Here is a 27,269-nt window from a genome sequence, read left to right as displayed (position 1 = left end):
TCAATAATAATATGTAATGATGTGCTGTGTATAATAAGAATATCTCCTCTCACCCCAAACCGGTCGAGGCAGATGGCCGCCCACACTGAGTCTGGTTCTGCTAGAGGGACTTATTTTCTCCCTACAATCACCAAAGTGCTGCTCATTGTGGGAACTGTTGGTTTTCTCTATAAATTCCAACGTCTCAGCCTTAACATATGTTATATGTTGCTTAAAATTGAATACCTTTATTTTTATTCATTCTTTTTTTTTTTGCCTTGGATGTTGTGAAGCCCTTGTAACCTCGTTTAGAAATGTATCATACAAATAATGTTATATAATTATGATTAAAAGGCTTTTTATCGCCACACTAACAGAACACACTATTATCTAAGTGACAGAGTACATAACGAGGCAACGCAAGCCTGACCAATCAGCTGTCGACTTTTACCAAAACATAGAAAACAACCAATCAGATTCGACACCGGCTTCCTTTATTCCCCCGCCCCTGGAATGCACCGTAGCCAATCAGCGTGCGAAGCGGGCGGGCCTTGCCTCAGCTTCCACCTGCTGTCACGACCCGACGGAGTCAGTGACGAGCGAGCGGCTGTTTACGTGTCGTCCCCGCTGAGAGGAGGAGGTTTACCGCCGGTCAGACACCAAGGTAATGATTCACCACAGTCTCACGAGGCTCCGCGCTTCATCACGGTTTATTCATCTTATTTAAAAGAGGCCCCGCTTCCTCAGGAACAGCCCCGGTCTGCAACACGCCAGAGGCAGGAAGCTGTGTGCTGATGCGACGCTAACGCTGGGTGTTAGCTTGTTCCTCTTCCCCGCGTGGTTCACTTGTTTTATTCCACTCTTTTGTAAAAGGTGATATTGAAGTGAAGCAGCGATATTGGTGGATTAGTGATATATATATATATATATATGTATACATATATATGTTATGCATTTACTTTACATTTTGTTTGAATGGGTCGTTTCTATGGTTGGACATCACAAATATAGTTTTTATTCATTATTATTTATTTTTCTATTTTATTTTCTATTTAAATTGTGTGTTATATGCACAATTTGTCGATATATTGGACTTTTGTTACGTTGCTATTGATGAAAAGTTTTATGTAGATGTTGGTTTATTGCCCTTCTCTAGATGCTAAGTTAAACTAACTACATCGGCTGACAAATATATCCCATTGCAATAATATCCCATATTTTCCTACTTTAAACCTTCACAAAAGCCTCAGAATAGAGAAATATTTGAATGAAATTAATTAGCATAGACAAAATAGATTGAAAAAAATGAAAATACAGACGTTACAAACACGTGGCAACACTTAGTCACAGACATCTGCAAAGTGTTGAAATTTATACAGATGAAGGCAGAAAACTACCTGAGGCTACACAGTGTCTCAGATGGAGGGGAATTAGCCTGATCATTCATTGCAACCTGGCACAAATCATTATCTGGATCCTGAGACTATTTACTTCAGCACAAACACAAGGAAGATGCCATCAGGCGTTCACATTCACAGAGCAAAAGTGAGTGTCTCAGAGGTGCACAGGTAAGCTGTTAGGATCAGGAGGATTTCAGGATAAAGCAGGGGATTGTCCGCCTTCAGCAGATCACAGCGGGCACGGAAAACAACCCTCTCTCACAATAAATACAACATCAACCCATTTGATCTGCCGCACATAGGGGGGTTCACTTTCTCTAATATGGAAAAGTTATACAAATGTATCTATTCAGCTAAAGATTGAGCTCAGCTGTACTCAGCCTCAGTTTTATCTTTTGCAGGAGAAAGGTCAGGTGCAGTTCACTACAGTCGTCACTAATATTAGATTCATTTTAATCAGAAGAAAAAGAAAAGTACAACCAGTCCTGTACCAAGTATACAGTATACCAAGTAACACTGGGACTACACAATAAACTCACTTGGGTTTAGCTAATTGTGAAATACTTATTTTTATATCTTCGCAGCCCCATTATCATCTCTGTGCAATCATGTTACAGTATGTTTATATTGTTTGTATAATATGGTATAAAATATACCACATTTTGTGTTTTCCAGGATCACATCATGCTCAGGTAGCTGTCCAGAGCCATGGGGTTTTTCAGACAGCTCTTCCTCCTGCTCTGGAAGAACATCACATACCGCAGGAGGAACAAGGTTCCGTTATTCACTTCATAGAGAAAAAAAGAGTAGATTTTTTAATCTGTAAGAAAAAACTAATAAATGAGACACAGCTATACCTGCCCTGTCTGAAGTTTTATTTGTGTAGGACACTCCAGGTGACAGTCCTGCTGCTCTTAGTATCATTAGTAAGTATTTAATTGCCCATTAACAGCTCCTATCTTTCTCCTCATGTAGGTCCAGCTGATCATCGAGCTCCTCTGGCCGCTCTTCCTTTTTGTCATCCTCATCTCTGTTCGCCAATCACACCCTCCTTACAAACAGAAGCAATGTGAGTGATATGATGTAATACTTGTCTTTTCACACATACTCCCACACAGGTCAAAAACTGTCCCTTTACCAATCAGCTAAAGAGGATTAAGTCCCTCTGAGTGATGCCTCTGCCAGACACGCACATTTGTTTTCCTAAGCTCTGAAGTTCTTGACCTGATTTTTGAAGTTTTTCATTTGTATAAAAATGTCCTTATAGGCTCGGTTAGAACTTTACTTTTATAACGTGATATACCATGACATAGTAATGATGTATTCCAAGTAAAGGAGGGGAAACAAAGTAAGAACACTTTTTCCTCTCCCTGTTTTTCTCTACTTCGGATCAGTCTTGTAAAGCCAGCTCCGACCCGAATGGGAATCCTTAGATTATTATCAGTTATGCAAAAACAAAAAAGAATTCATTCAGAAAGATAACATAGGCTTACTAGTAGTCAGATGCCCGTAGATTGAGTTACAGTGTTTTCATTGTTTTGTTTTAAGGCTAATCATCCTCTGCTGAACTATTTGTGTTTGATTTTCTTTCTAGGTCATTTCCCAAACAAAGCCCTGCCTTCAGCAGGCACCTTGCCCTGGATTCAGGGTATCGTCTGCAACATCAACAATCCCTGCTTCCAAAGCCCGACACCAGGGGAGACCCCGGGACAATTTGGCAACTTTGACAACTCAATGTAGGTAGACAAGAGATTTTCAAAGAAAGAATGGACAGGTGTGAGGATTCCTGGAGTTCCCAGGAAGATGATTAATTATTAATGCAGTAATCCATGATATTGAAAGACAAAGAAACTAATAATTGTATTATAAATAGTTATTAATAAGTCACCATCCACTTTGTGTTTGCCGGTTAACTGAATAAAGTCTGCAGCAGTTATGTAAAGCTTAACTGTTGTGTTTGTTCTAGTAATGACACATTTTTGTCCACTGCTCCCACAGACTGTCTCGTCTCTTTGTGGACGCCCACGCTATTCTGTCCTACGGTGGAAACCAGAGCTTCTCAGGCTTTCAGGATCTGATGGAGAGCGTCCTGAGGCTGGGAGCGAGACCTGGAGCTTGGCCAAGTACCACAGCTTATTTCTTGTTTACTTTTCATATGCACTTTACTCAGAAAATAATACCTCATGAGTGGGCAATGTTGGTCAGAAAGTTGTAGTATGGCAAAACACTACGGACAAGAGTATGATGTCATTGTTTACCTTTAATATTGCTTTCCAGGAATCTGAATAAATTATGCACATTGGGAAATCTGATACATCCTTGGCTTCTGCTAGTGAAGATGTAAACAAGGTCATTGTGTGTTCGAGAACAGGGAGACGAGAGGACCGTAGTGTTTCAGTTAGTGAATACATCAATGAAGGCACTGGAGGTTTCTTTGTCATGTAGCAGAACTGTTATACTGGTACATATAAATGCATGTTTTGCAAGTTTCATATTTTGGTGTTGAAATTGCTTAATTTTGCAGATGCACAAACATCTTAAGTGATTAAACTACAGTGGACGATCAAGGGTTGGAGGTTAGAAAGCACTGAAATGTTTCCAGGATTTGCTTCTGATCCAGCTCTGTTCCCAGACTTATCTGAGCAGGACTGATTGGTTACAGTGACAGTCAGGGTTACAGTAAAGCCATCAGTGGCTTTAAACAGGTGTTGAGTGACTGGCTGAGTGGGGCCTGTTGTGAACGCAGCACAGGGAGTCTGTTCAGCTTCTCTTCACTGTCGGCAGATTAGATTACACAACTACCCCAGACAAACAATCAGATGAATGAATGCAGGTTCTTCAGTTTTTTTTCTGCAACAAGTCCCCCATTATCAACCTAATGGAGGATTTTAATGTCAGAATAAATATAATTTGCCTGTTTGAGCCCTCAAATTTCCATTTTGTTGCAAAAAACAGCACTTAGATAGTGAACTAGAAGGCAGGATGAAAGGCATTGTCATAAATGAGGAAAATGCAATTATCAATAATCTCAGCAGTATTATTTCTGTCTCTAGAGCTGAGTGGATTTTAATGTTATGAATTTTTAATGAAAGCACATTACTGGAACCAGATCAAAACAGGTTTTTGAAAAAGATGGTGTGGTTTCTGCTTGAGGACTGATCAACAAAAGTAATGCAGCATTTTAGTAGTATCACTCCTGCATTACAATTTTATTTCAGACAAAGATATGAAATTCTAAATGAGAGGAACATAAGTATTGGATGTTATGTGTTACCTGAATGAACTAAAATGTCTATTAGTGCCTCATAGAGCTTGGATCTGCCAACAGCTTGTGGATATATTCTGTCATTGATTTTAATGTCTCTGTTTCCTCTGCAGTCGAAACAGTAGAAAATTACATGAGAGCCAATGAGACTCTTTCCACCTTCCTCCTGACCAACACCACTCTGTCCCCTGTGACCGTGGACCAGCTAATGAAGGCTCGTCTTAACTTTCAGGTAAAAAATTAATTAAAGGCAAGCAGAAGTTTTATGGGTTTTATTTCTCACAAGCCCTTTAGAAGTGAATGTTTGGAATTAATTTGATCCCTTTCAGATTACAGTGGCTGGAGCTCAAATGCAGCTAAAGGACTTGGTGTGTAATGCGAGCATGTTGAGACAGTTCCTGACGGTGGATGGAGGAGAAGCTGCTATGAATAATCTTCAGACTCAGCTGTGTGACCTTCCCGCTGACGTCCTGCAAGAGGCCGAGCACATTTTTCTCTCTCAGCTTGACTTCACCAAGTTCTTCACAGTAAGAATCAGTGGACAAGTTAGATTCAATGAATTCAGTTACAGTTTTCTGTCTGTTTGCTGTGACACTGATTCCCTTACATATCTGATGAGGATGCCAGCAATAAAACTTTCTGTGTCTCCATCCTGTCAGAGAAACCGTCTGATGGCCAACGCTGCAGACCTCAGGGACATCAGTCAGGCAGTCACCTCAGTTTCCCAGGAGATGGCTGTCCTCATGGATGACGTAAGACATATATCTGAACTGAAATCTATATCTTTTCTGTATTTCAATCATTTAATGGACTCAAGACTGGACCGAATGTTTTGTCTTGCACATAAGTCTTTTTAAACAATTGAGACCATTGCTGCATCTTTGTTATTTTTTAGTGGTCTCTGATTTTTATGTTGTGGCTGAATTAATATGCTATATACTGAATAATGTGGATTTGTCATAATATCAAAGATAAAAGATCAAAGGTTGGTTATTGTTCATATATGATATCAGAATCCTCTGTTGAGGGTTTAATAGTTTAATGTTGTGCTTCGTGCAGATTTTCCTCTGCACCTATGCTGCCTAAGTCGATAATATCAATACTATTACATTTAGAAAAACACATTGAAATGAGTAACAGGGTCAGAAAGTTTCAGTTAATCCCTATGGAAACACACCAGGTGTTGAAATTATGTCATTGCAAGTTTCATCGCCTTTCTGTTCCTCCCAACATATTCCTCGTTCTGTTTTCTCTCAGTTTTCCTCCCTCTCCAGTTTTGCGGAGATGAGTGCAGCGCTTCGTCTTCTGTCACCGGAAAATCGCACAGCGCTGCCCAGAGAGAGTTTCCGAGCCTTCTCGAGGATCATGTGCGGTCACCCTGAGGTCGGCGGTGAACGCATCCCTTCACTCAACTGGTATGAAGACAATGACATCAAGTCCTTCTTAGGCAAAAACGGCACTGAGGTTACCGACCTGGACCGTGACAACAACACCAGTAAGAGGTTTTGCAGTTTAGAGTTTTGGATGTTATGCAATATGACTGATTTTAAATTTGATTTTAGAACAGTTTTAGATTTAATAAATTGCTGTGTAACACAAAATCTGGCAAGTGTTGGAGCTGAGATGATTTGCACAGAGCTTCTCAGTTAATTTCCTGCTGTTCTGTGTGCACTGTTTATATTGTTTAACCTGGATTGTTCATTCAACATTTGTCCCCCTCGGTCTCTTCTTTCCTGCCCTGCAGCTCCTTTCTGTAAAAGTTTGATCCACGGTCTGGAGTCCAACCCTCTGTCTCGCATTGTGTGGCGAGGAATCAAACCTCTCTTTATTGGAAAACTGCTGTACACACCAGACACACCTGCTATAAAACAAGTCATGAAAGAGGTACAACATCAAGGTTTTAGAGAGGTAGTTAGGGGACAAGGATTGTCATTTTTCAACAGGTTAAGTTTTTAACAGGTTAATGATTGTCACCTTACCTGTTTGACAAACATATTTTCGTCTGCAGGCGACAAAACACCCAGCAAGATTGATGACCACCTTTGTGCAAATGTTTGTCTGCTAAATAGACAGGAACTGATTAAGGAGAAGACATTTTTCACTGCTGTCATTTTACGTATCCAAAGCATGTGTCATTACCATTTAAAGTGCATTGCTCTTTGTAAACATACCTGTGTGTAATGGGCTGTTAGTTTGGCCTGTGGTGATGCTGGTTTCAGCTTTCTTTCTGAAACTGTAAAAGTGGCCAGCTTTGGTTCTCCCCAGACTCTAGACAATGCCACTTTGTAGTTGTTGAGTCCCAGCTGCTGCAGCTACAGAGCGCAGGTGCCTGTTTATTCAAACTTTATTAATATTGAACATATCGCATGTCCAAATCCACATTTGACACTGGACTACCTTGGGCCATTTACACATGTCAAATGTGAAGCCAATGAGGTTTTTCTTGGAAAAATCAAAGAATTTCTTTACAATTTATGAATGTTTTCTGCCATATTCTTCTTGTAAGACATCTTAAAGCATCATGAGGTGAATGAATCCCTGAAGAATAACTACAAGTTGTGTCTGCTATAGGTGAACAAAACGTTTGAGGACCTGCAGATCCTCCAGCAGCTGAACGAAGCCTGGATGGAGGTGGGACCTCAAGTCAAGAGATACATGGAGAGCAGCGTTCAGATTCAACTGCTGCAGGTCTGACTCACCAACCACTGTCGGGATGAATCTGTTGTCAGATACTTGACTAAAAAACATTGTCTTGTATAATTTATCTGTGTGCAGGATTTGTTGAGGCGGCCAGAGGTTGCAGTCCTGGTCAACCTGCGTTTGGAAAATACTTCCTGGACGGCCTCGCGGATCTCTCGATTCCTGGCCACACCTTCACCAGACGCCCCTAGGAATCCTGGAGCACCCCTGACCTGGCTGGACATCTACAATGACATCAGCCACACCATCACCACTCTCGCACAAGTCACTGAGGTTCTTTCTCTGTTTTTTATTTTTTTATTTCCGTGCTGCTTTTGAAACAGGCAATGAATGCTGAAGTAGTCGTATGCTTTTTTCCGCTGCTGCAGTGTTTCTCTCTGAACAAACTGGAGGGGTTGGAAAGTGAGGGTCACTTGATTGACAGAGCTCTTGAGCTGCTGGAGGACAGGCAGTTTTGGGCGGGTGTAGTTTTCCTGCTGCCCAACTCTACGTCTGCTGAGCTGCCGCCTCATGTCACCTACAAGATCCGAATGGATATTGATGATGTGACTCGGACCAACAAGATGAAGGACAGGTAGTGAGAAAACACCCAAATGCTCTTATCCTGCTCACATTAAAGGAGTAATAGTGTTGTGGTTTTGCCCTCAATAATTGTGAACTTTTTACAGAGAAACTTAGATTATAGTGACGTATTTTGTTCATCATTGATTACCTGCTTCTCTCTTCTTTTTTTTTCATCAGGTTTTGGGATCCTGGCCCAGCAGCTGACCCATTCAGTGACATGCGCTACATATGGGGCGGCTTCGTGTACGTCCAGGACCTGGTGGAGCAAGCTGTGAGTCGTGTCCTGACTGGAGTTAAACAGACTACGGGCATCTACATCCAGCAGATGCCCTACCCCTGCTATGTGGATGATGTGTAAGTCGTATATCGGGAACAGTCAAGTGCATCCACAATCTCCCATCTGGATCCCTGACTTAATCCCAGTTGTTCTTTAAGTCTGTTTCAGGGTCTGTTTGGGTTTTATTAAGTTAGCGTATATTCAAATCATAACAAGTATTGTAATAATTTAAGATTAATCAAAAAGACTAAATGTGCTTCTTAAAGCTTTCACAGCACCATTATTTTTGCATTTGGAAGAAATTTAGATTGTGAATTCTCAGTTTTATCCTGAATTTCCTCAGTTTTCTCCGAGTGTTGAACCGCTCCCTTCCACTCTTCATGACTTTGGCCTGGATCTACTCGGTCGCCATGATCATCAAAGGTGTGGTGTACGAGAAGGAGGCGAGGCTGAAGGAAACCATGAGGATTATGGGTCTAGGAACAGGAACGCTGTGGCTCAGCTGGTTCATCAGCAGCGTGGTTCCTTTCCTGGTTTCTGCAGCGCTTCTTATTGCTATGCTCAAGGCGAGATGACCACTCACCCTGCAGCAAACATATTAAAAAACAGATAATACATATTAATGCTAAATGCCCTCTTGTCTTATTTCTTTCCAGTTCGGGGACATCTTGCCATACAGCGACCCATCTGTTGTCTTTTTCTTCCTCATGGCATTTGCCACTGCCACCATCATGCAGTGTTTTCTCATTAGTACCTTCTTCTCCAAAGCCAACCTGGCTGCTGCCTGTGGGGGGCTCATATACTTTAGCCTTTACCTGCCTTATGTACTGTGTGTTGCCTGGAGAGACCATCTCAACACTACACACAGAATCCTCGCTGTAAGTCAAATAAATATGGGTACAATCAAAGTTTTATTGTGTCCAAAAGCTGAGGGAAAGAAATATAATGTCTGAAGCTTTTGTTCTGAGTATTGTCTCAACAAGTGTCTCCTAGATTAAAGATGGTCTGTTCTCCTTTCCTCAGAGTTTTCTCTCTCCTGTGGCGTTTGGTTTCGGCTGTGAGTATTTCTCTCAGTACGAGGAGCAAGGTGTGGGCATCCAGTGGTACAACCTGCGCTCCAGCCCTGTGGAAGGCGACGCCTACAGCTTCACTATCTCTATCATCATGCTTTACGTGGACGCCTTCATCTACGCCATTGCAGCCTGGTACATCGAAGCCGTGTTTCCTGGTATGACTACATTCACTTTCATTGGAACTTTATCTGACAAGGAAAAAAATGTTGAGTTCTTGAACATTTTATTGCACAGAGTAAGGACAACATTTTGTCCATACTGGTTCTTTCTCAGGCATAATCTTTCTTGAACTATATTTGTGTGGAAGATTCTCAGTCATGCAGGTCATGGTATCTTTAAGAGTTGTTATATGTTGATATTGGAAACTGGACTTTCAAGAGACACAAGTCCAGTTGCCCATGTACACATGCGGAACTGGATATCTGACATGGTGTACCATTTATTTCCAGTCTCGGAGTTAATGTTATGAAACCATGAATGCCAGCCAACCAGTTCTCCTTCTCTGTAAAGGAGAAAGGTTCAAACAGTTAAGTAAATCACTCACATTCTAAGTGAACGGTGAGCATCAGTGATTTTGAGGTGGAGTAGCACTGTAAAATTTAAGAATTAGTTAGTCTTCAGAATATAAAAAGACACAAGTACAATGCTATTATTTCCCCTTATTTAAAAAGAAAGATTAATTAATTAAATTAATTGTAACTCTTTTTTTTTTTTTTTTTCATTAATTTTTTTTTGTTAAAAAGTCAGTAAAAAACAAATTCAGTCTCTGATTAAACTGTCCTGTCCATCATTTGAACCCGGATTTGAAAATATGTTTTTTGGGGGGTTTTTTTCTAACCAGGTGAATATGGGATCCCAAGGCCTTGGTATTTCATCTTCCATCTCAACTACTGGGGAGGAGTTCCCCTGGAGGCAGGCATGCCGATTCCACCGGCACCCACGGAGCAGGATGAAGGTACGTGACTCCAGATGTTGCTGCACAGCAGCACTGCTGTTCTCTTCAGGTTTTCTGCTTTTCTTTCATTGTCATCCAAAGGTTAAATCACACAAAGTTGGCTTTGTCTGATCAGCATCTAGTTTGTACACACAGTCACATGACCGATTCGTTTGTTGATTGGTTACAGATTTTGGTGGCAGGTCGGGGTTCTGTCCAACATCTTCTCTGCTTTGCATAACAATTAAAAGACCTGACTGGTAGTTTCATAATCTTAAGCAAGTTAACTAATAATAAAAAGTGAATGAGCCGAGACATTAAGCCTGTTATCTGCAATGTTTAAGATGACATTAAGACTGAAGCAGAACATGAGCAGTTGGTCCAGTTGAGTGTGATTTTTTTGCTACCCATAAACCCTTTCGTTATGGAGTTCTTTCCTGTAGGGTTGTGTCACATGACCAGATTCTCATATCTCGACAGAGCTAATTTTGTATCCGTTTTGATCAAAGGTGTCAGAGTTGATGAATACCTATCTAGCTAAAGATATGGTGCCATTCAAAGCTGTGTCTTTATGCAGTATTTTGTTTTAAATGGAAAAGTCCATTGGGTGATTTGAGTCTTTATATTCTCGACAGTATATTTCAAAATTGGGAGGAAAGATCCCAATTCACATTGTAAATAGTGATCGTGAATTGAAAAGGGTCATGATATGATTTTTTTTTTTAGGAACATCGTCCACGTCAATGATGGATTACATCAGTTGTCTCTTCAAAGTATAAGAATTGTGTGTCTGTCATCAGATCACATTGAAGCAGAGCCTAGTAACTTGATCCTGGGCGTGAGCATCAGAAACCTGGTGAAAATCTACAAGAAGGGAGCCAAACTGGCCGTAAACCACCTCAACCTGAAGTTCTATGAGGGACAGATCACCTCGTTCCTCGGCCACAACGGAGCTGGCAAGACCACCACCATGTGAGTTCAGCTGAGAACCGAAAAATGATGATATTGATTTAATCTAATGTGGAAGGTATTTTTCTTTAAACTTTTTTTTACACGTTAGATCCGTTCTGACGGGCCTGTTCCCACCAACTTCTGGGACTGTCTACATCAAGGGGATGGACATTCGCCACGACATGGACATCATCCGAAGGATGCTGGGAGTTTGTCCACAACACAATGTCCTGTTTGACATGTAAGATTCAGGTCTCCTTTTTCTGTATCTAGAAACAAACTCAGTCTTTTTCAAAATAATTTGTAATAGATAGATTTTGACAGATTTTCATATTTAATCTGCTTCTCTCTCTGTCTCTTTGTCTTTCTCTCTCATTCAGATTAACAGTGGAGGAGCACGTGTGGTTTTATGGATGTCTGAAGGGTTTGTCTGAAGCAGAGGTGAATGCAGAGCTGGACACTCTGTTGGACAATGTTGGCCTGCTGCACAAACGACATGAACAGACCAAAAACCTCTCTGGTAAAATCACTAGTTTAACTTTTGACATATCGAACTATATTAATATAAAGGTGTTAATCAACTTTTTATTGATGAAAACCTATTTTTCTCTGTGTCCCTCTGTGTTTGTGTCAGGTGGCATGCAGAGGAAGCTGTCTGTGGCCATAGCGTTTGTAGGGGGGTCTAAGGTGGTTGTTTTGGATGAACCTACAGCTGGAGTTGATCCTTACTCCCGCAGAGGGATCTGGGATCTGTTGCTCAAATATCGCAAAGGTGTGGAACTAAGGGCTTATATCAACTGTGGTGGCGGTTGAGGGTCAGGATAAGATGTCCTGAGATAATTTTTGAAGGTTGAAAGATGGTTAATTGTGCCTTCTGCACAAATTATGCATTTTAGTGTGGAATCAACAAGCTACTGCATGTAAGTGACACCAAATCATTAATGAGGAGAAGAAAAGCAAATAGTGAGGAACAGCTGCTGTATATGGAATGTAATGCTGGCCTGTGTTGGGTGAACACATTTTACTTGAATGGGAGGAATAAAACTGACCAGCTTTGTCCGGTTAGAAACCTTTGGAAAGACTCAAGTTCTAGTATTTTTTGTGCTACAGTTTCTCAAACTAAGCTTCTTATAGTTTTGAATGAGTCCTTTCATTCCTTTCACCAGTTATCATTAGTGCTGACGAACCAATCTGAAAGCTATGCATGCAATTATTTACAATTAAACAGTTCATCTGCCTCAAAAAACATCAGCGATGTCAAGCAAAACATACGAGACAGCACACAAATTTAAAGACCGAGTGAAGATATTTCTCTGCTGTTTTCTCCATTAAGACCGGACCATAATCTTGTCCACTCACTACATGGATGAGGCAGAGCTGTTGGGTGACCGGATCGCCATCATCTCCCAGGGGAAGCTCTCCTGCTGCGGCTCACCGCTGTTCCTGAAATCCCAGCTGGGATCTGGTTATTACCTCACTGTGGTGAAGAGGGAAGGACTCAACACCAGCACTCCCAGCACCACCAGTATCTGCACCAGTACCAGCATCAGCACCAACAAGCTGCCTCCTCTCAAGGTTTGGTTTATTTTCTTATTTTAAATATCTGTGAGAAGTTAAATGTGCCAAGATTTGATTTTGTTTCACTTAAATTAGCACTATGCAACATTTTACCTTAAAGTAGAGTTTGATTGATCCCTGACTGTGACATCGGTCGTGTTTTGCTCACATTCGATACATGTGGTCCAACATCACCCATTAAATGTTCAAATTAGCTGTTTGTCCTTAAAAAGGAAAACTATGATACAAAGAAACAGTTTTTAAAACAACACTGCAGGAGTGAAAGTGTTTTGCCTGGTGTAGATCATCTTACACAATGTTTGTCCTACTGCAACTGTTTCAGGACAGTGAATCATCACTGAGTGAAGACACTGGGCTTGGAAGTGAAGAGAACAACTCATGTGAGTGTTTAACAGCTGTTATAGTCTCTGAACTTAGGTGGTGCAAAATGATTGTTATTAAGTGCAGTGTGGTGCACTTAGACTCTCTGAAAGCACCAGTTTGTTATTAATGATTAAATACCGTAGGGATCATGAAGAACTCATGTTATTCCTCTCTCATCATCATCATCATCATCATCATCATGGCAGACCTGGCAGCGTTGCTCGCCTTGGCACAGCACCACATCCCGGGTGCGAGGCTGGTGGAGGAGTCAGGACGTGAGGTCGTGATCAACCTGCCGCAGGAAGCTGCAAAGAACAGTACCCTGGCCATTTTTCTGTCCGACCTGGATCAGAGGCTCACTGAGCTGGGCATCAGCAGCTACGGCCTCTCAGACAGCTCACTGGAGGAGGTAAAACATTTACATCTACATTGATGGATGAATAAATATCTCCTGGTCAGAAACCTTCTAAGCCTTTAGCATACATTCCTACTAAAAAGAAAACATATTGAATTCAAATGGTCTTAAGAGTTCTTCTCCTGTTGTTATGCATGTAGCTGCACAGCTATATGGAGCAAGCTTACTATACCTCAAAGATCAGTTTAACATGAGAAATGATCCATCCTCCAGAATTTCCACTGTCACAACTTCCTGGTTATGCAGGGGGCTCACACATGTCTATTTCCTCACTTTATTCAAAAGAGGGGTGGCTGTGGCTCAGGAAGAGAAGTCGATACTGAAGACACTGAACCCCATGATGCCCCTGACGACTGTGCCTTTCTCATAGAAAAAGTGCTGCCCTGTATAAATGTGTGTGTGAAGGGTGAAAAAGTGCTTTGAGTGGTCATCAAGACTACAAAAGTAGTACCATACAGACCATTTAAATCAGTCTGCCTGAAAAAAAATCAGGTTTCTATATAATATTTCTGGTGCAGACCTGAAAACATTCTCCCACTAATCTCACCTGGCTTTATGTGTGTAAAGTGTCTGTAAATGACGTCTCACATTAGTGAGGCAGCGTCTCACTGGTGTGATTTACATGAGCTCAGCCAGGTCTTATCAGGGAGGCTGGATATTTGTGGAGCAGCCATGGTCTTAATGGGCTTAACTCTAGCATCAGATTAGCTCTGATAGTGGACCTCTGGAGCCTGATAAGTTTTCCCTGTGAATAACGTACTCGCTCTCTGGTCCTCTGACCTCTAACCATTTGGTGTTCTTTTACTGCCATCTGCTGATGACATCTTCAACCTTTAGAACATAAAGACAAATTCCAGGGTGTCTCTTTAACAAACGCAAGAAATGTAACCGTATCTTAAACATTGACAAGTTGAATCAATACGTCAACTTGAATTTAAAGCTGAATTCGGTGAATTAAATTCAGTGTTATTTCAGGGCTGCTACAGAGAAGAGTTTCATGTTTAAATGAGACCTTGGAGATTTACCATTTTGTCATAAACCTAAGAGTTGAACTTCTCTTTTTTTTGTGTTGATAAAGCAGTTGTGTTCTTTTCCAGATTTTCCTGCGAGTGGCGGAGGAAACAGACTTGAAAGCTGAATCTGAGCTGCAGGATGAACCTTCCCACGGTCGACGGCCACCAGCAGGACAAAGAGTGGAGCGACAATGTGCTGAAGAACCAGAGACAGGTATTCACTAACACTCTGACACACTAGATGTGTGTTCATACCACACAGTGTTTCTATGTACAGTCAGAACATGTTTCCAATTGTTTGTTTTCATGCTGCTGCCAGGAAGGAAAAGGCTTCGTAAGCAAGGTACACATCATCAGAAAACCAAAACGTATTAGCCGTAAGTGTCTGTAGCTGTGGACACTGCCTGATTAAGCCTCCACACACTGAACCCTTGTCTTTCTAGTAGTAGTGACACTGTGGTACATGACTGCCCTTTGATGAAAGATAATTAAATAGAAACACAAAAATAAAATGTAACTCAGTTGTCATGTCACGTTTTTTCTCTGTCATCATCAAATCAAAGGTTGATGACACTGACAGTAGTCTATGTATTTTTCATCCCAGTATATTAGAGTCAGATCTCATCTTGTCTCTCCTGTTTACAGAATCCCAGGAGACAGACCTGCTGAGCGGAGACGGCCGAGGTGGGGTCCCCATGACCGGCTGGTGGCTGACGTGGCAGCAGATGAGGGCTCTCTTTGTCAAACGCTGGCTTTACGCTCGGAGGAGCCGCAGAGGCCTCTTCGCTCAGGTGATGGCAAACACCAGCCAAACTCTATAGTGTTTCCATAATGAAAACATGCGATATTCCCTTAAATTAGATGATGAAGCAACTGTTAAGTCTTTTGACAAAATAAATTGTTGACTTCACATGTTCCAGAAGGGGAATTAGCTATCAGTCCTCAGTCATCACTAGAGAAACATTGATTTTATGTAGTAAAGTCAATCTTTTCTTCCTGTTTCAGATTGTTCTCCCTGCCGTGTTTGTCCTGGTTGCCCTTCTCTTCAGCCTAATTGTACCTCCGTTTGGGAAGTACCCCAACCTGCAGCTGCAGCCGTGGATGTACGGGCAACAGTACACCTTCTTCAGGTTGGCCTCCACCCAAATATTCAGTATCTTTTTCAGCACAGAAAAGATTTTGTGGATGAGTTTACTCTACTCAGAGGTAACCAGCTACTAACAGTATTTCTGGTCGCTGTCTTCACTCAGTCGCTTGTTATTTCGTCACCTCTGGTTTGGTACTTACAGCAACGACGCCCCTGGGAACCCAGCCATGGAGAACTTACTGGAAGCTCTACTGGACCAGCCGGGGTTTGGTACAAAGTGCATGGAGACAGAGGAAGAGCACAACAGCACGTAAGAGAATCTCTGTAAACACAAGTATATCTCACTGACATCACTTGAGGTCGAGACTGTCATAAAGGTTCTGAGACAATAGATTATTAATAAATAGATAAATAAAAACAGCTTTATCGCACAGAAGTACAAAGTTGTCTCCAGCTTGGATGACAACATCAGCTATGACATCATAGATCACAAACAGTAAGTACACCTATATTAGACCGATTCATGTGAAACAATTTAAGAAGTTACAGGTACATGGTCTTCAGAAGAAACTGGCATGTCCATTGATTTCAGGTTTAACTAATGTATATTGTAGAGGGGTATTGGAGGTATTAAGTAATCTGGTGTTTAAATGAACATTATCTGTAAAATTATCTCTGCCTGTCCAAATGTCTGGGTTTGAATGAATCTGTATGCTTTTAAATATTACTTTATTTTTAATTTCAGAAAGTCAGACTGTATTTCCATGTTTAAAACAAAAGAAAACACTGTGTTGACTCCCTGTTCTCCCTGCAGGAGTGGTCAGTGTGAAGGTGAGCGGGATGGTCTGTTCATGCGACCACAGGTGTCTTACTCCACTTGGCAGATGTTCAACAGAGGAAACTGGAGCAGAGACAGACCCTCCCCTGAATGTCAGTGCAGCACAGAGGACATTCGACGGATGCTTCCCGACTGTCCGCAGGGTGCTGGTGGACTGCCACCACCACAGGTCAGATTTCACATCAGGACAGAAAGCAGTGTTGATGAAATGTTGGATGTTTGTTCAGTGATCATTTGAATCCAAAACAAAGCCAACATCTCCTTGAGTCTTGTAACATTTCGACTTTCAATTGACATCTTTTGATTTGTGATTTTTCAGATTCGGAGGCTGACTGGAGACATCCTCCAAAATCTAACAACTTATAATATCTCTGATTATCTGGTGAAAACCTACTCTCAGATCCTCAAGAAAAGGTACTTCATTAACGATAATACAATAACACTGAATTTCATTTACAGGCCTTTCATTATTTTTCTTCTCAAGCTATGTTTTTAGTTGTGATTATTGGTCAACGTGTCAAAACATTTTATTCAGGAAATTATTTGAGTCCGACTGATCGATGTTTAGGGCCTGATGCGATATCCATATTAGGATGTCAAACATTTCCGATACCAATAAATTGGCTGATATATTCCTGTATTTTAAAAAATGGCAATAATTCTTAAGATGTTCTTTATCAAACCCTAATTGAGGTTTGATATTTTACAGTTCAACTATAAACGTAAGAGAGAGAGAGAGAGATTTCAGCCCTGCATTACTCGTTTTTCCTGTGAAAATCTTCCTCTTACATTTACTCTTTTCCACTGTTTCACTTAAAGCCTGAAAACCAAGAAGTGGGTGAATGAATTCAGGTAAGCTGCAGGAATAAAACACCATCAAGCAAATTATCTCCAGTATCAAAGTACTTTTCTAAAGGACTGAAAAGAAAAAAAACACTTAGTTCCTGCTTTGCAGATATGGAGGCTTCTCCCTCGGGGGCGGCGCCACCGAGATTTTACCTCAGGTCCATCATGTCCAGGACTCAGTCATGGCAATCAGGACTCGGTACAGAGTTCCACAGGTAAAGTGAGGTCTCGGGCTTGTTCAATAAATCCTGCTGTCTTACTGATTCTTCTCATGTTTTACAATGTTTGTGTCGGTTTATCACAGAACAGTTCATTGAATAATCTTCTGAACCGGCTGCCGGATATTCTCGGAGGACTGAACAGTCAAAACAATGTCAAGGTAAATGTGTGTCTGTATGTTCATCTTTTCTCTTCATTTCCTTCTGTGAGTCTTTAAAGAAAAAATCTGATATAAATACTTGTTTCTCTTTGTTGTACTTAGGTGTGGTTCAATAACAAAGGCTGGCATGCCATGGTGTCATTTGTTAACGTTATGAACAATGGTCTGCTGAGAGCGAGTCTACCACCAGGTCCAGAGAGGGCTAGACACGGCATCACTGCATACAACCACCCGCTCAACCTCACCAAAGAGCAACTCACAGAAATGGCCATGTAAGATATTCAGATTAATGGTGGTAGATGTTATACAGCCCCCTGTGGTTTATTTATAGCATTTATAAACCTTCGGCAGTTACATAAAATTTGCCAATAATCTATTAAGTGAATGTCTGGATTGGATTGATTTAGGTCTGTTTGTATGTTGTGTGTCACTCCTTCAGGATGACTACATCAGTGGACGTTCTGGTTTCTATCTGCGTTATCTTCGCCATGTCCTTTGTGCCGGCCAGTTTTGTCCTTTTTCTGATTGAGGAGCGAGTCAGCAAAGCCAAACACCTTCAGTTTGTCAGCGGAGTCAAACCAATCCTCTACTGGCTCGCCAACTTCACCTGGGACATGGTCAGTACTCACGAGAAAGTGTCACATTTGTCATATTGTGAGATTTATTCATTTATATAATCCATAATATAAATTATTTCACTTTGCAGAGTTGAGGTCTTACATTCAAAATATGATCTGGTTTATATGATTGTCTCTGGAAAATAATAGTCACTGATGTAATGTACCATTATTTTAGTGCTCATACTATAGGAGAATGACTCCCTCTAATGAAATGTTCATTTTCAGCTGAACTACACTGTTCCAGCCACCATGGTGGTGCTGATCTTCATCGCTTTCCAGCAGCAGTCATACGTTTCTGAGACAAACCTGCCGGCTCTCGTCCTGCTGCTCCTCTTTTATGGGTACGTTAAAGCAGAATCCACTGACTTCATTCCATAGTGTTGCTCTCTCAAAATCATCAATCATAACTACAAAGACAAACATGTTTGCAGTTGTAATATTTAAATGATCCCTATAGATATAGGATTTATATAATGAAATAAACACCTGTATCAAATTATAAAAGATCAGACGACCTCCGTATTACTAAGATTTAATGATGTGTAATTTTCCACTTGGATCATGGTCTATAACAAAAGTGTGGCTCTCTCTGTACTTACTGCATAATATCTTTTTTAGGTGGTCCATTACTCCTCTCATGTACCCAGCATCCTTTGTGTTCAGCGTTCCAAGCACAGCTTATGTGGTTCTGACTTCCATCAACCTGTTCATTGGAATCAACGGCAGCATCGCCACCTTCGTCCTGGAGCTGTTTGTAGACGAGGTATAAACTGTGACTGTCAGGACAAAGAGGGGATCGTATGTGATACAACACGAGCTAATAAGAGCTTTATTCTGTCAGCTACATCACAATCATATGGAAAAAAGAAATAAGGCTAAGTCTCCATCATTTAAAGCTTGAATTAAATCTCACTAAACTTTGTATGATTTGAGAATTTCCCAAATTAATTGTTGAACTTAAAAGTGAGACCGAAAAGCCTAAAATCTTGTAATCTCATAATGTTATTAACATTGTGTTCCTTTGACTATTCGACATTTTGTTCCAGCATCTGAATGAGGTGAATAGGATCCTAAAGAAAGTCTTCCTCATCTTTCCTCATTTCTGTCTGGGACGAGGTCTCATCGACATGGCCAAAAATCAGGCCATGGCAGACGCCTTCCAGAGACTGGGTATGAAGCCAGGGAGGAGGGTTTTGTTCCTGCTCTATACATTTGTACCTCCACATATATGTACCAGCTAGTTTCTGTGTACTCTTTCATCAGAAACATACCAACCTGGTCGTTAGATATCATTAAAATACATGTTGTACCTTGTTCTGTAACTTTGTCGGGATTGTTGTATTCTACTTTAAATTGCATATTATATTATTGGACTCTGTGTGCAGTATTTTCATCACTTGCAGTCAAACTCACAGGACTTAATATACAGAATGTTTTTGTGTGTTTCTTCCTTCTCCAGGCAGCAGACCGACACTAGATCCACTGCACTGGGATTTTATTGGGAAGAACTTGTTTGCGATGGCAGCTCAAGGTGTTATCTTCTTCATTTTCACCATACTGCTGCAATACAAGTTTTTCATACACTTCAGGTAGGATTAAAATGACTTTTCCATAGAGACCTCTTCTGGTTGCTGTTGGATCAAACCTTTAACTTCCTCAGAAATGTTTACTTGGTTTAAGCTTATCGTCATTCTGACTGAAACATGAACTAATTGTGGAGGTGTGGAGCTGTGAATGTGTTTTCTGCAGGAACATAACCCACATCGCATAGCTAGGTCATTCCACTTTAGTGAAAAATATATGTAAATCAGATTCTCTGTGCTTTTATCTCTGTTCAGGCCGTGGTGGACTGAGCCTGAGATGCCTCCTTTGGGTCCAGAAGATGAGGACGTCGCCAGGGAAAGAGAGAGGGTCAAAAGTGGCAGAGCCCAGTTAGACATCCTCACCATGACAGACCTGAGCAAGGTACAACCATCTTGCCCAAAGTCTCAATGTATTCTTCTTATTTGAGTTCTGTTTCTAACAAGGAAGTTTCTGCCTTCGTTTGTAAATTCCCCTATGAACAAGATAATATCAATTTTCATCACAGCATTGTTCATTGTGTTTTTCAGGTTTACAAAGCGGGCAGGAAGCCAGCGGTTGATCGTCTCTGCCTTGGGATTCCACGGGGAGAGGTGAGACATTTTCACACCACATGCAGCAGTCATGATTAAACTGAAAACAGAGACAGTGTCTAACTTTTATCCGAATCACCTACTGCAGATACAGTCATTGTCTAAAATCATTAATAGTTATCACACTTATATTGATAAAGTACTAAAGCCTAAAGAGATGATATCAGAGTGTTTATTGCTGATTATGCTGATGGATCTCATCCTTGTCTTGACTTCCTTTTGTGTTGTTGTGTTTGTTGTTTTTGTCCTCCAGTGTTTCGGGCTGCTGGGGGTGAACGGAGCAGGGAAGACGTCAACATTTCGCATGCTGACTGGAGACACACCCATCACCTATGGAGAGGCTTCCCTCAGCCATTACAGGTACAAGTGTAAACATGAATAGTCCCTCAAATACATGGATAAGAAAATGTGGTTATACTGTGAACCTTTCTGTTTGTCAGGATTTACTTGGAAGTCATGAGAGTAGTAAAGAAAGAAATTGCAGCAGCAGTCATATTATAAGTAGTTAGTGAAATCATCAGTATTAGAATTTAAAGTGATAAACTGTATGTTTATGTGGCTCTCAGTGTGCTGACAGAGATGGAGCAGGTCCACCAGCTGATGGGTTACTGTCCACAGTTTGACGCCATCAGCGACCTGCTGACAGGTCGGGAACATCTGGAGCTGTACGCCCGTCTGCGGGGGGTTCAGGAGGACTCTGTCACCAGGGTAAAGGAACAGCTCATATCCAGCATTGCACCGGATATATTGCAATAGGATGTTGCAAATTCCTACATGTCCAGTGTAGTTCTGGTGGAGTTAATACAGCTGCAGGATGTCACAGTGACGTGATCTCTTTTGTCCTGGAGGTGGCGCAGTGGGGCGTGAAGAAGCTGGGGCTGACGCAGTACGCTGAACGAGAGGCTGGAGGCTACAGCGGGGGCAACAAGAGGAAACTCTCCACTGCCATCTCCCTTATTGGAGCTCCACCTGTTATATTCCTGGTGAGGATCAAATTCGTTCACTAAGGAGCTGGAGAGCAATGATCGAGACTGAAATATTTACTGTCAACATATCATCATATTACCTACTGAATTAAAATATGAGAAATTATGCGATGGCATAATCGCCTTTTCGGTGATAATCCAATTTATCCATAATAACAATAAAAACCATGTTGAACCATGAAAAATTACAAAAAACTCTACGTATCACATGTAATCATAACAAAAAACACAAGCATGCCTCTTTGTAGACCGCCATTAAACTTTGTTTTGTTTTTTTACATACATTTTACCATCTTTAACTTTCAACTTTATTTGTCCCCAAAAGGCAATTTGTGTTTTAAGCAAGAGGTACAACACATAAGACTTAAAACATAAAACAACATGGACATGGTAGTACAATGAGGGATCAGGATCTTGCTATCCCATAATACAAACAGCCATCATCAGAGACGTAGTCATCAGAGACATCATCTGTTTCCCTCATGCTTTTATTTTTGTAATTCATGTCAGGATGAGCCCACCACTGGTATGGACCCAAAAGCCAAACGATTTTTGTGGAACTGCATCCTCAGCGTCACCAAAGAGGGAAGAGCTGTAGTTCTCACCTCCCACAGGTAGGAGGAGATGTAAGATAAGTTATCATGTACCCATTAAAAGAGGATGATAATCTAACACTAGGCAGTAATGGAAGAGGACCCACAAATTCTTATTTAATCATTGGAGCTCTGAAAAGACGGAGACATCGAGTGGTGTTAAATAAAATCAGTTATTGCTGAAGATCGACTCGCAGTGTAAATTTAATGTGTTTACTCCTGTGTCTTTATGTCAGTATGGAGGAATGTGAGGCTCTCTGCACCAGAATGGCCATCATGGTCAATGGCCGGTTCCAGTGTCTGGGATCAGTTCAGCACCTGAAGAACAGGTAAACACGTGTCTGCGTAACGTCAATAATAACCAGTGCCACAGATTAACATCTAAACCCAAAGCATTCCGCCCCGACATTCTGTCACCGCTCTTATGTATCATTTACTGAATTAACAGTTGAACTCTCATTGCGGTGAACCGATCTGTGAAGGACCCTCTCTGTGTTTTATTTCTGTGGAGTTTGATGTCACAGCGAAGCAGCTGACTAAGTCACTTGATGAGCTTTATGGTCATGAGATGACTGCAGTGGTCAGGGTCTTAACAGTTCTGAAATTAACAGAATTGCCTAAGAGAGTATAAACGGACCCTTGCACTGTTTATCTCCATCTCAAACTACAATATTATAATACATTCACAGAATGACACCTCATCTAGATCCTAATTTCAAACCGGAACCGTTTTTTCGTGTCCCATCCATCAGGTTCGGCGATGGCTACACCATCATTCTTCGTCTAGCAGATACTAAATCCAGCCCAGACTCGTGTCCCGTCAGCAGCTACATGAAAAGCTATTTCCCCAACATCGAGCTTAAGGAGCGTCACCACAACGTGCTGCAGTACCAGCTGCCCTCACACGCCTGCTGCCTGGCCCGTGTGTTCGACGTGTTGGCCAACAACTACGAGGAGCTGGGCATCTCGGACTTCTCTGTTTCACAGACCACACTGGACCAGGTGAGCGTGATGATGCAACTACTCCATATTTGTATTTAGCAGTTTGGATTATATACAGATGAACAGTGAACTAACTAAAGAGTATCAGTAATCTCACATCATCACCCTGACCCTCCAAAATGAATCCTCACTCACTCACACGTACTAATATGAACTTCCATAATGAATTCATTAAAATACTAACTCTGGTTCATTGCTGTAGGTATTTGTCAACTTTGCCAAAGAGCAAACTGATGATGATGGCCTCACAGATGTGGTCATCAGCAACGGGACAGTACAAACCAACCTGACTGTACTGCCCTCCAGGATAAATCCATCCACCATCCAACCGCACCCACCAGTCACACCCCCTCAGCAAAGCAAGACCCCACAGCCACAGACGATATCATCTGACAGCAAACCGAAGGAGGGAAAATCCAAAAAAGCCAAATCCAGCAAGAGTAAATCTAAAGAAGACAAATCTAACGGAGAAAAAAGCAACAGTATGGCAATGACCACATTACCTCAGCCTGTGGAGAAGGACCAGGAGATGCCTCAGACGAGCCGCAGGGGCAGCAGTGGATCAGACAGCAGCAACAATGGAGTTAAGGAGCAATCCAGTAAATCCAGAAAGTCCAAACATAGAGTACAGAGCTCCAGTAAAGATCCATCTGCACTTTTTATAGTGGGCAGCAACTCACAGGACAGTGAGGTGTGAAGTTACTGGTTAACACGAGCAGAGGAGGCAGTTTGAAAGGACCAACTATAGACAAAAAACATTATGTTCATTTGAATGTTTTTCAGTGTTGGCAGCAATCTGGGTCTGCAACAAAAGACAACTGAACTGAACTGAACGGAACGGAACTGAACGGTCTTCAATCGGTGAAAGTGACTCAGTTTATTTAAATGTATCTTCGGCCTCCTGACAGAACCAAAAGTTATTGTTTCCTAATAATGGCTTTGGTGCCTTGTTCTCCCGTTAACAGATCAGTGGCTTTACACTCTTTCTTCAGGCTCATGAATCTTACACTGTGTCTTCTCTTTCTGTGTCAGTCTCATCAGTCCAAAGTATTTAAAATATTTTGATCCTGAATGAATATTATGCAAGGTTCAAAAAAACCAATGGCGTTCCTCAGGGCTTCGTCTTAATACCTCTTACAATCTGACCTTTATTTTTGAGAATGCACTTTAAAAAAGATAAAAATGCTGCAGACACTCAAACAGAAGCTTAAGTAAATGTAATTATTAAGATTGTTTTATATACCAGAAGGTATTTACATGGTTGTAAATTCTTTCTGAAGAATATACAGAATTGCTTATGTGGAGGGGATGCTGTCTGCTCACTCTTGATATTTAATGAAAAAATATACAAATGTTATTGTTTTGTTAATCAAGGTTTTCATTTGTCCAATTTCTTTTTAATTTGTTTCATGTGATTGTCATCAGGTAACAGTGTTGGGAAACCTCATTAATTCTAATAAGATATTACAATATTTTCAAAAATTTATTTAACAATTGATCCAAAGTAAAAAAAAGAATCAAGTTTAATAAATCAAAGACTTAACATTAGCGTTCAGTCTGAGCTGTAAACACCAGACACAACAGCAACATGCCTTTGGTCAACGGTTATTTTTTAATCCTTTTTTTAAGGTTGTTTTAATTTATTTTACTTTTTTCTATCAAAAAAAAGAAAACTGAATGTCTAAAGCAGGTTGTTACTGCACTGTTACATTTATTTAACAGTATCGGCATGAGACAAACATTACGTATATCTGAAGGCTTTCATTCCAAAATTCAAACTGTTCCATTAAGTTAAAATGTATTTAAAAGGCTGAAATTATGCAAACTTTTAATGGTGTTTGCCTCATTTTGAAATGAAAGTCTTTACAAACCAAATGTACTTTAAACATATGAAGCTTGAACAGTTCTACTTGAATTGTAGTTTAGGATTATCTACTGTAAGATGTACATTATATAGCGAGAATATACTAGTGTAGACAAACAACAGGTATGCTTGTGTTGTGAATGTTTTGTCTTGAAGGAAAATAAAACCTATATTGTTTCCTGTATTGTTTTTTTAAAAACACTGTCGTATGTTGTGAGTCCAGTTCACTGCATCATGGTGTAAGTGGGGAGGTTTTTCTTCGTCATAGTGAGGATGAGTGTGGGTTGAGGAGGGAGCCTCCTCTGTCTGTTCACTCTGTGTCCAATCACTGATGTCTCTGATGCTGATCCACTGTTTAAAGAGAGAAAAATGACATTTGATTATAAAGTCTCCTGCTCAGTGTTCACTGTAAAAGCAGCTTATAACCATTTAATGGGGACGGTTTTAGTCCATGTAGCATAATTCCTCAGTAACTGTTGAGAATGCATCAAAATCTTAACTGTTACTGATGAAAAACAAAATGTCAAAAAGAATCGACCATGTCGTACGCCACGATATAGGCTGCGTTTTACCCTGCGTCGATCTGCTGCCCGACCGTATTCTCTCTCAAACATTGTTCACTAACAGTCGTGTGGAGGTGATCAGACTGGACTCGTCTGCATCGTTCTTCTTCATCACCCAATCCTCTCCTCTTCCTCGCCAGTTTCTGCGTGACAGTCTGCAGCAGAGCCTCCAGACTGGACAGGGAGATGTCAGGAAGACGAAACTCAGCTGATCTCTGAGAAAAAAGTCAAATCATTGCTAAGTTTTTTTGCTCAGAAAGGACTCAATTGTTGTTTTAGATTATTCTAATCTCTTTATTGTTTTATTACTTTTATTGTGTAAAATTTTCATTTGTGACTAAATGTGTTTAAAAAAACACAAATATTTTTTCAAGTTAAAGTAATGCTTATGTACTTCTAATACAGTGATGCTGGTGGTATTTATTCTTTCAAATTTTTCATTTTAACCTCTGTAACCCTTTTTAATCGTACTATTTTATCACCTTTTAGACTTTTTTTAGATTGAAAAATGAAATATGCCTCAATATGTGTTTTAATACTCAAAGTACAGGACATTTCATTTGTATTTTACTGTATTGTTGTATAATATAACCCTTTCAGTGAATCAATGTTTTTTCCAGGAAGTTGCTGTAATTTCTGGCTTTAGAAATGTCTCTTGTGCAAAACTTTGACTTCAACATTTCCTGTTGATGTTGAGTGTTGATCAAGATTCTCATGGCTGCCAGCAGAGAGTCATATAAATCTCACTTTATCAGAAAATGTGACACTTTTCCCAGAGCAAACCCATCAACACTCAGGTTTAAAATTGACTTGGTGTAGTTTAACTCACACTGTTGGAGAGCAGGACGTTATCTATCCAGGGCCTGCTGTCTGACGCCTGTCCTGTAGCTGCTGTGTCACCTCCACAGGCTTCACCTGTGCAGCTCGGAGGGGTGCTGGTGGTTGTTTTCTCAGATGAACCGATGGGAGGCAGAGGTGTGGGAAACCTCTTGGTCCTGTGATGGTCACAACACTCAGGAGCTGGTGCAGGTTCAGTTATAGGAGGCAGCACAAACAGAGGATTTAGAGAGTGTTTGCTCTCACTGGTTAATCCTGCGTTAGAATCGCTTGTGTTGAATGTTTGTTGCTTTGATTTAGTGATAGATGGATCTTGTGTATCGCTGGTTTTTGGATCCTCTGCCCTTGTGCAGCTGGTTTCTTCCTCTTTCTCCTCCTCCTCCTCCTCATCTACTAGCTCCCTGGCTGCAGCTAAAACAGGCATTAAGTTGACACAAAGCTTCATTACATTCCCTGATGTCTCACATGTAGTCGTGCCCTTGTTTGATGTGGTAACTTTCTTAATCCTCTCCTTAGACTTCACATCTCTCATCCTGGGAAGTGATGTCTTCACTTCACCCACGATGATCGGAGGTGTGTCTGCTTTGTACTTTTCCAGTCTTACTGTTTTCATTTCTTTCCCCATCACAGAATCTGGATGAAACCACCTCAGGGAATCTTCTCTGATGTCGTCCAATCATCTCCCAAAAAAAGGATCTTCTAAAAATACTGTTCAGACTCAACAGGATTTAGTTTTAGTGCCAGCAACGCCTCGGCTCCTTTTCAGTGCAGCAGCAGTGAGAGAAGCTCAGAACAATCAGAGGTGGCAGCCTATTAAACTGGCTGTTATGGTAACATGCACACAAACTCCAGTCACTGAGTGCACGAGTGGACATTTTTTTAGATGATGTTATTTTAGATTTTACATCAATGCTTAAAGGTCCAGTGTGTAAGATTTAGGTGAAATTGAACTATTGGCAGAAATTTAA

General features: G+C 40.9%; 2 protein-coding genes across 4 annotated transcripts; one reads left to right on the top strand and one right to left on the bottom strand.

The window, feature by feature from the left end:
- The first annotated feature begins 510 nt into the window (after positions 1-510).
- abca7 (ATP-binding cassette, sub-family A (ABC1), member 7) lies at positions 511-25,085 on the top strand. Of its 2 annotated transcripts, XM_069521807.1 has the most exons (50): positions 511-643; positions 2,055-2,153; positions 2,355-2,448; positions 2,974-3,115; positions 3,378-3,502; positions 4,758-4,876; positions 4,974-5,171; positions 5,304-5,396; positions 5,902-6,139; positions 6,389-6,528; positions 7,216-7,332; positions 7,420-7,617; positions 7,713-7,918; positions 8,086-8,262; positions 8,529-8,751; positions 8,842-9,063; positions 9,209-9,413; positions 10,100-10,213; positions 10,993-11,164; positions 11,253-11,384; positions 11,524-11,663; positions 11,778-11,915; positions 12,477-12,718; positions 13,044-13,101; positions 13,291-13,493; positions 14,597-14,726; positions 14,832-14,855; positions 15,158-15,303; positions 15,518-15,642; positions 15,802-15,909; positions 16,414-16,606; positions 16,757-16,851; positions 17,257-17,289; positions 17,393-17,498; positions 17,588-17,662; positions 17,765-17,934; positions 18,102-18,279; positions 18,508-18,623; positions 18,901-19,045; positions 19,329-19,452; positions 19,742-19,871; positions 20,121-20,247; positions 20,394-20,456; positions 20,710-20,816; positions 21,023-21,164; positions 21,305-21,439; positions 21,953-22,056; positions 22,272-22,364; positions 22,788-23,037; positions 23,240-25,085. In XM_069521807.1, exons 2-50 carry the CDS (start codon positions 2,088-2,090, stop codon positions 23,732-23,734), a joined length of 7,176 nt encoding a protein of 2,391 aa, XP_069377908.1. In that variant the 5' UTR covers positions 511-643; positions 2,055-2,087; the 3' UTR covers positions 23,735-25,085. The 2 variants fall into 2 exon arrangements, with proteins under 2 accessions (XP_069377908.1, XP_019954058.2); XM_020098499.2 differs by lacking the exon at positions 14,832-14,855.
- On the bottom strand, positions 24,477-27,120 carry LOC138407174 (uncharacterized). Of its 2 annotated transcripts, none has more exons than XM_069521808.1 (3): positions 26,294-27,120; positions 25,474-25,679; positions 24,477-25,252 (listed from the first exon to the last, which is right to left on the bottom strand). In XM_069521808.1, exons 1-3 carry the CDS (start codon positions 26,924-26,926, stop codon positions 25,126-25,128), a joined length of 966 nt encoding a protein of 321 aa, XP_069377909.1. In that variant the 5' UTR covers positions 26,927-27,120; the 3' UTR covers positions 24,477-25,125. The 2 variants fall into 2 exon arrangements, with proteins under 2 accessions (XP_069377909.1, XP_069377910.1); XM_069521809.1 differs by having other exon boundaries at positions 25,112-25,252; positions 25,450-25,679; positions 26,294-27,066.
- Between the last annotated feature and the right edge of the window lie 149 nt (positions 27,121-27,269).

Source organism: Paralichthys olivaceus, chromosome 3 (genome assembly GCF_024713975.1).
Source record: "Paralichthys olivaceus isolate ysfri-2021 chromosome 3, ASM2471397v2, whole genome shotgun sequence".
NCBI classification, from domain to species: domain Eukaryota; kingdom Metazoa; phylum Chordata; class Actinopteri; order Pleuronectiformes; family Paralichthyidae; genus Paralichthys; species Paralichthys olivaceus.
This window is presented reverse-complemented; position numbering and strand designations above follow the sequence as displayed.

What these genes read in the sequence shown, in the direction of transcription:
- abca7 (XM_069521807.1), top strand. Translation starts at nt 2,088, where the DNA reads ATGGGGTTTTTCAGACAGCTCTTCCTCCTGCTCTGGAAGAACATCACA. An exon ending in CTCTCGCACAAGTCACTGAG is followed by an intron (nt 7,618 to 7,712) that starts GTTCTTTCTCTG and finishes CCGCTGCTGCAG; the next exon opens with TGTTTCTCTCTGAACAAACT. An exon ending in GAAAAGGCTTCGTAAGCAAG is followed by an intron (nt 14,856 to 15,157) that starts GTACACATCATC and finishes TCCTGTTTACAG; the next exon opens with AATCCCAGGAGACAGACCTG.
- LOC138407174 (XM_069521808.1), bottom strand. Translation starts at nt 26,926, where the DNA reads ATGGGGAAAGAAATGAAAACAGTAAGACTGGAAAAGTACAAAGCAGAC. An exon ending in ACGTCCTGCTCTCCAACAGT is followed by an intron (nt 25,680 to 26,293) that starts GTGAGTTAAACT and finishes CTTTTTTCTCAG; the next exon opens with AGATCAGCTGAGTTTCGTCT. An exon ending in GGGCAGCAGATCGACGCAGG is followed by an intron (nt 25,253 to 25,473) that starts GTAAAACGCAGC and finishes CTCTTTAAACAG; the next exon opens with TGGATCAGCATCAGAGACAT.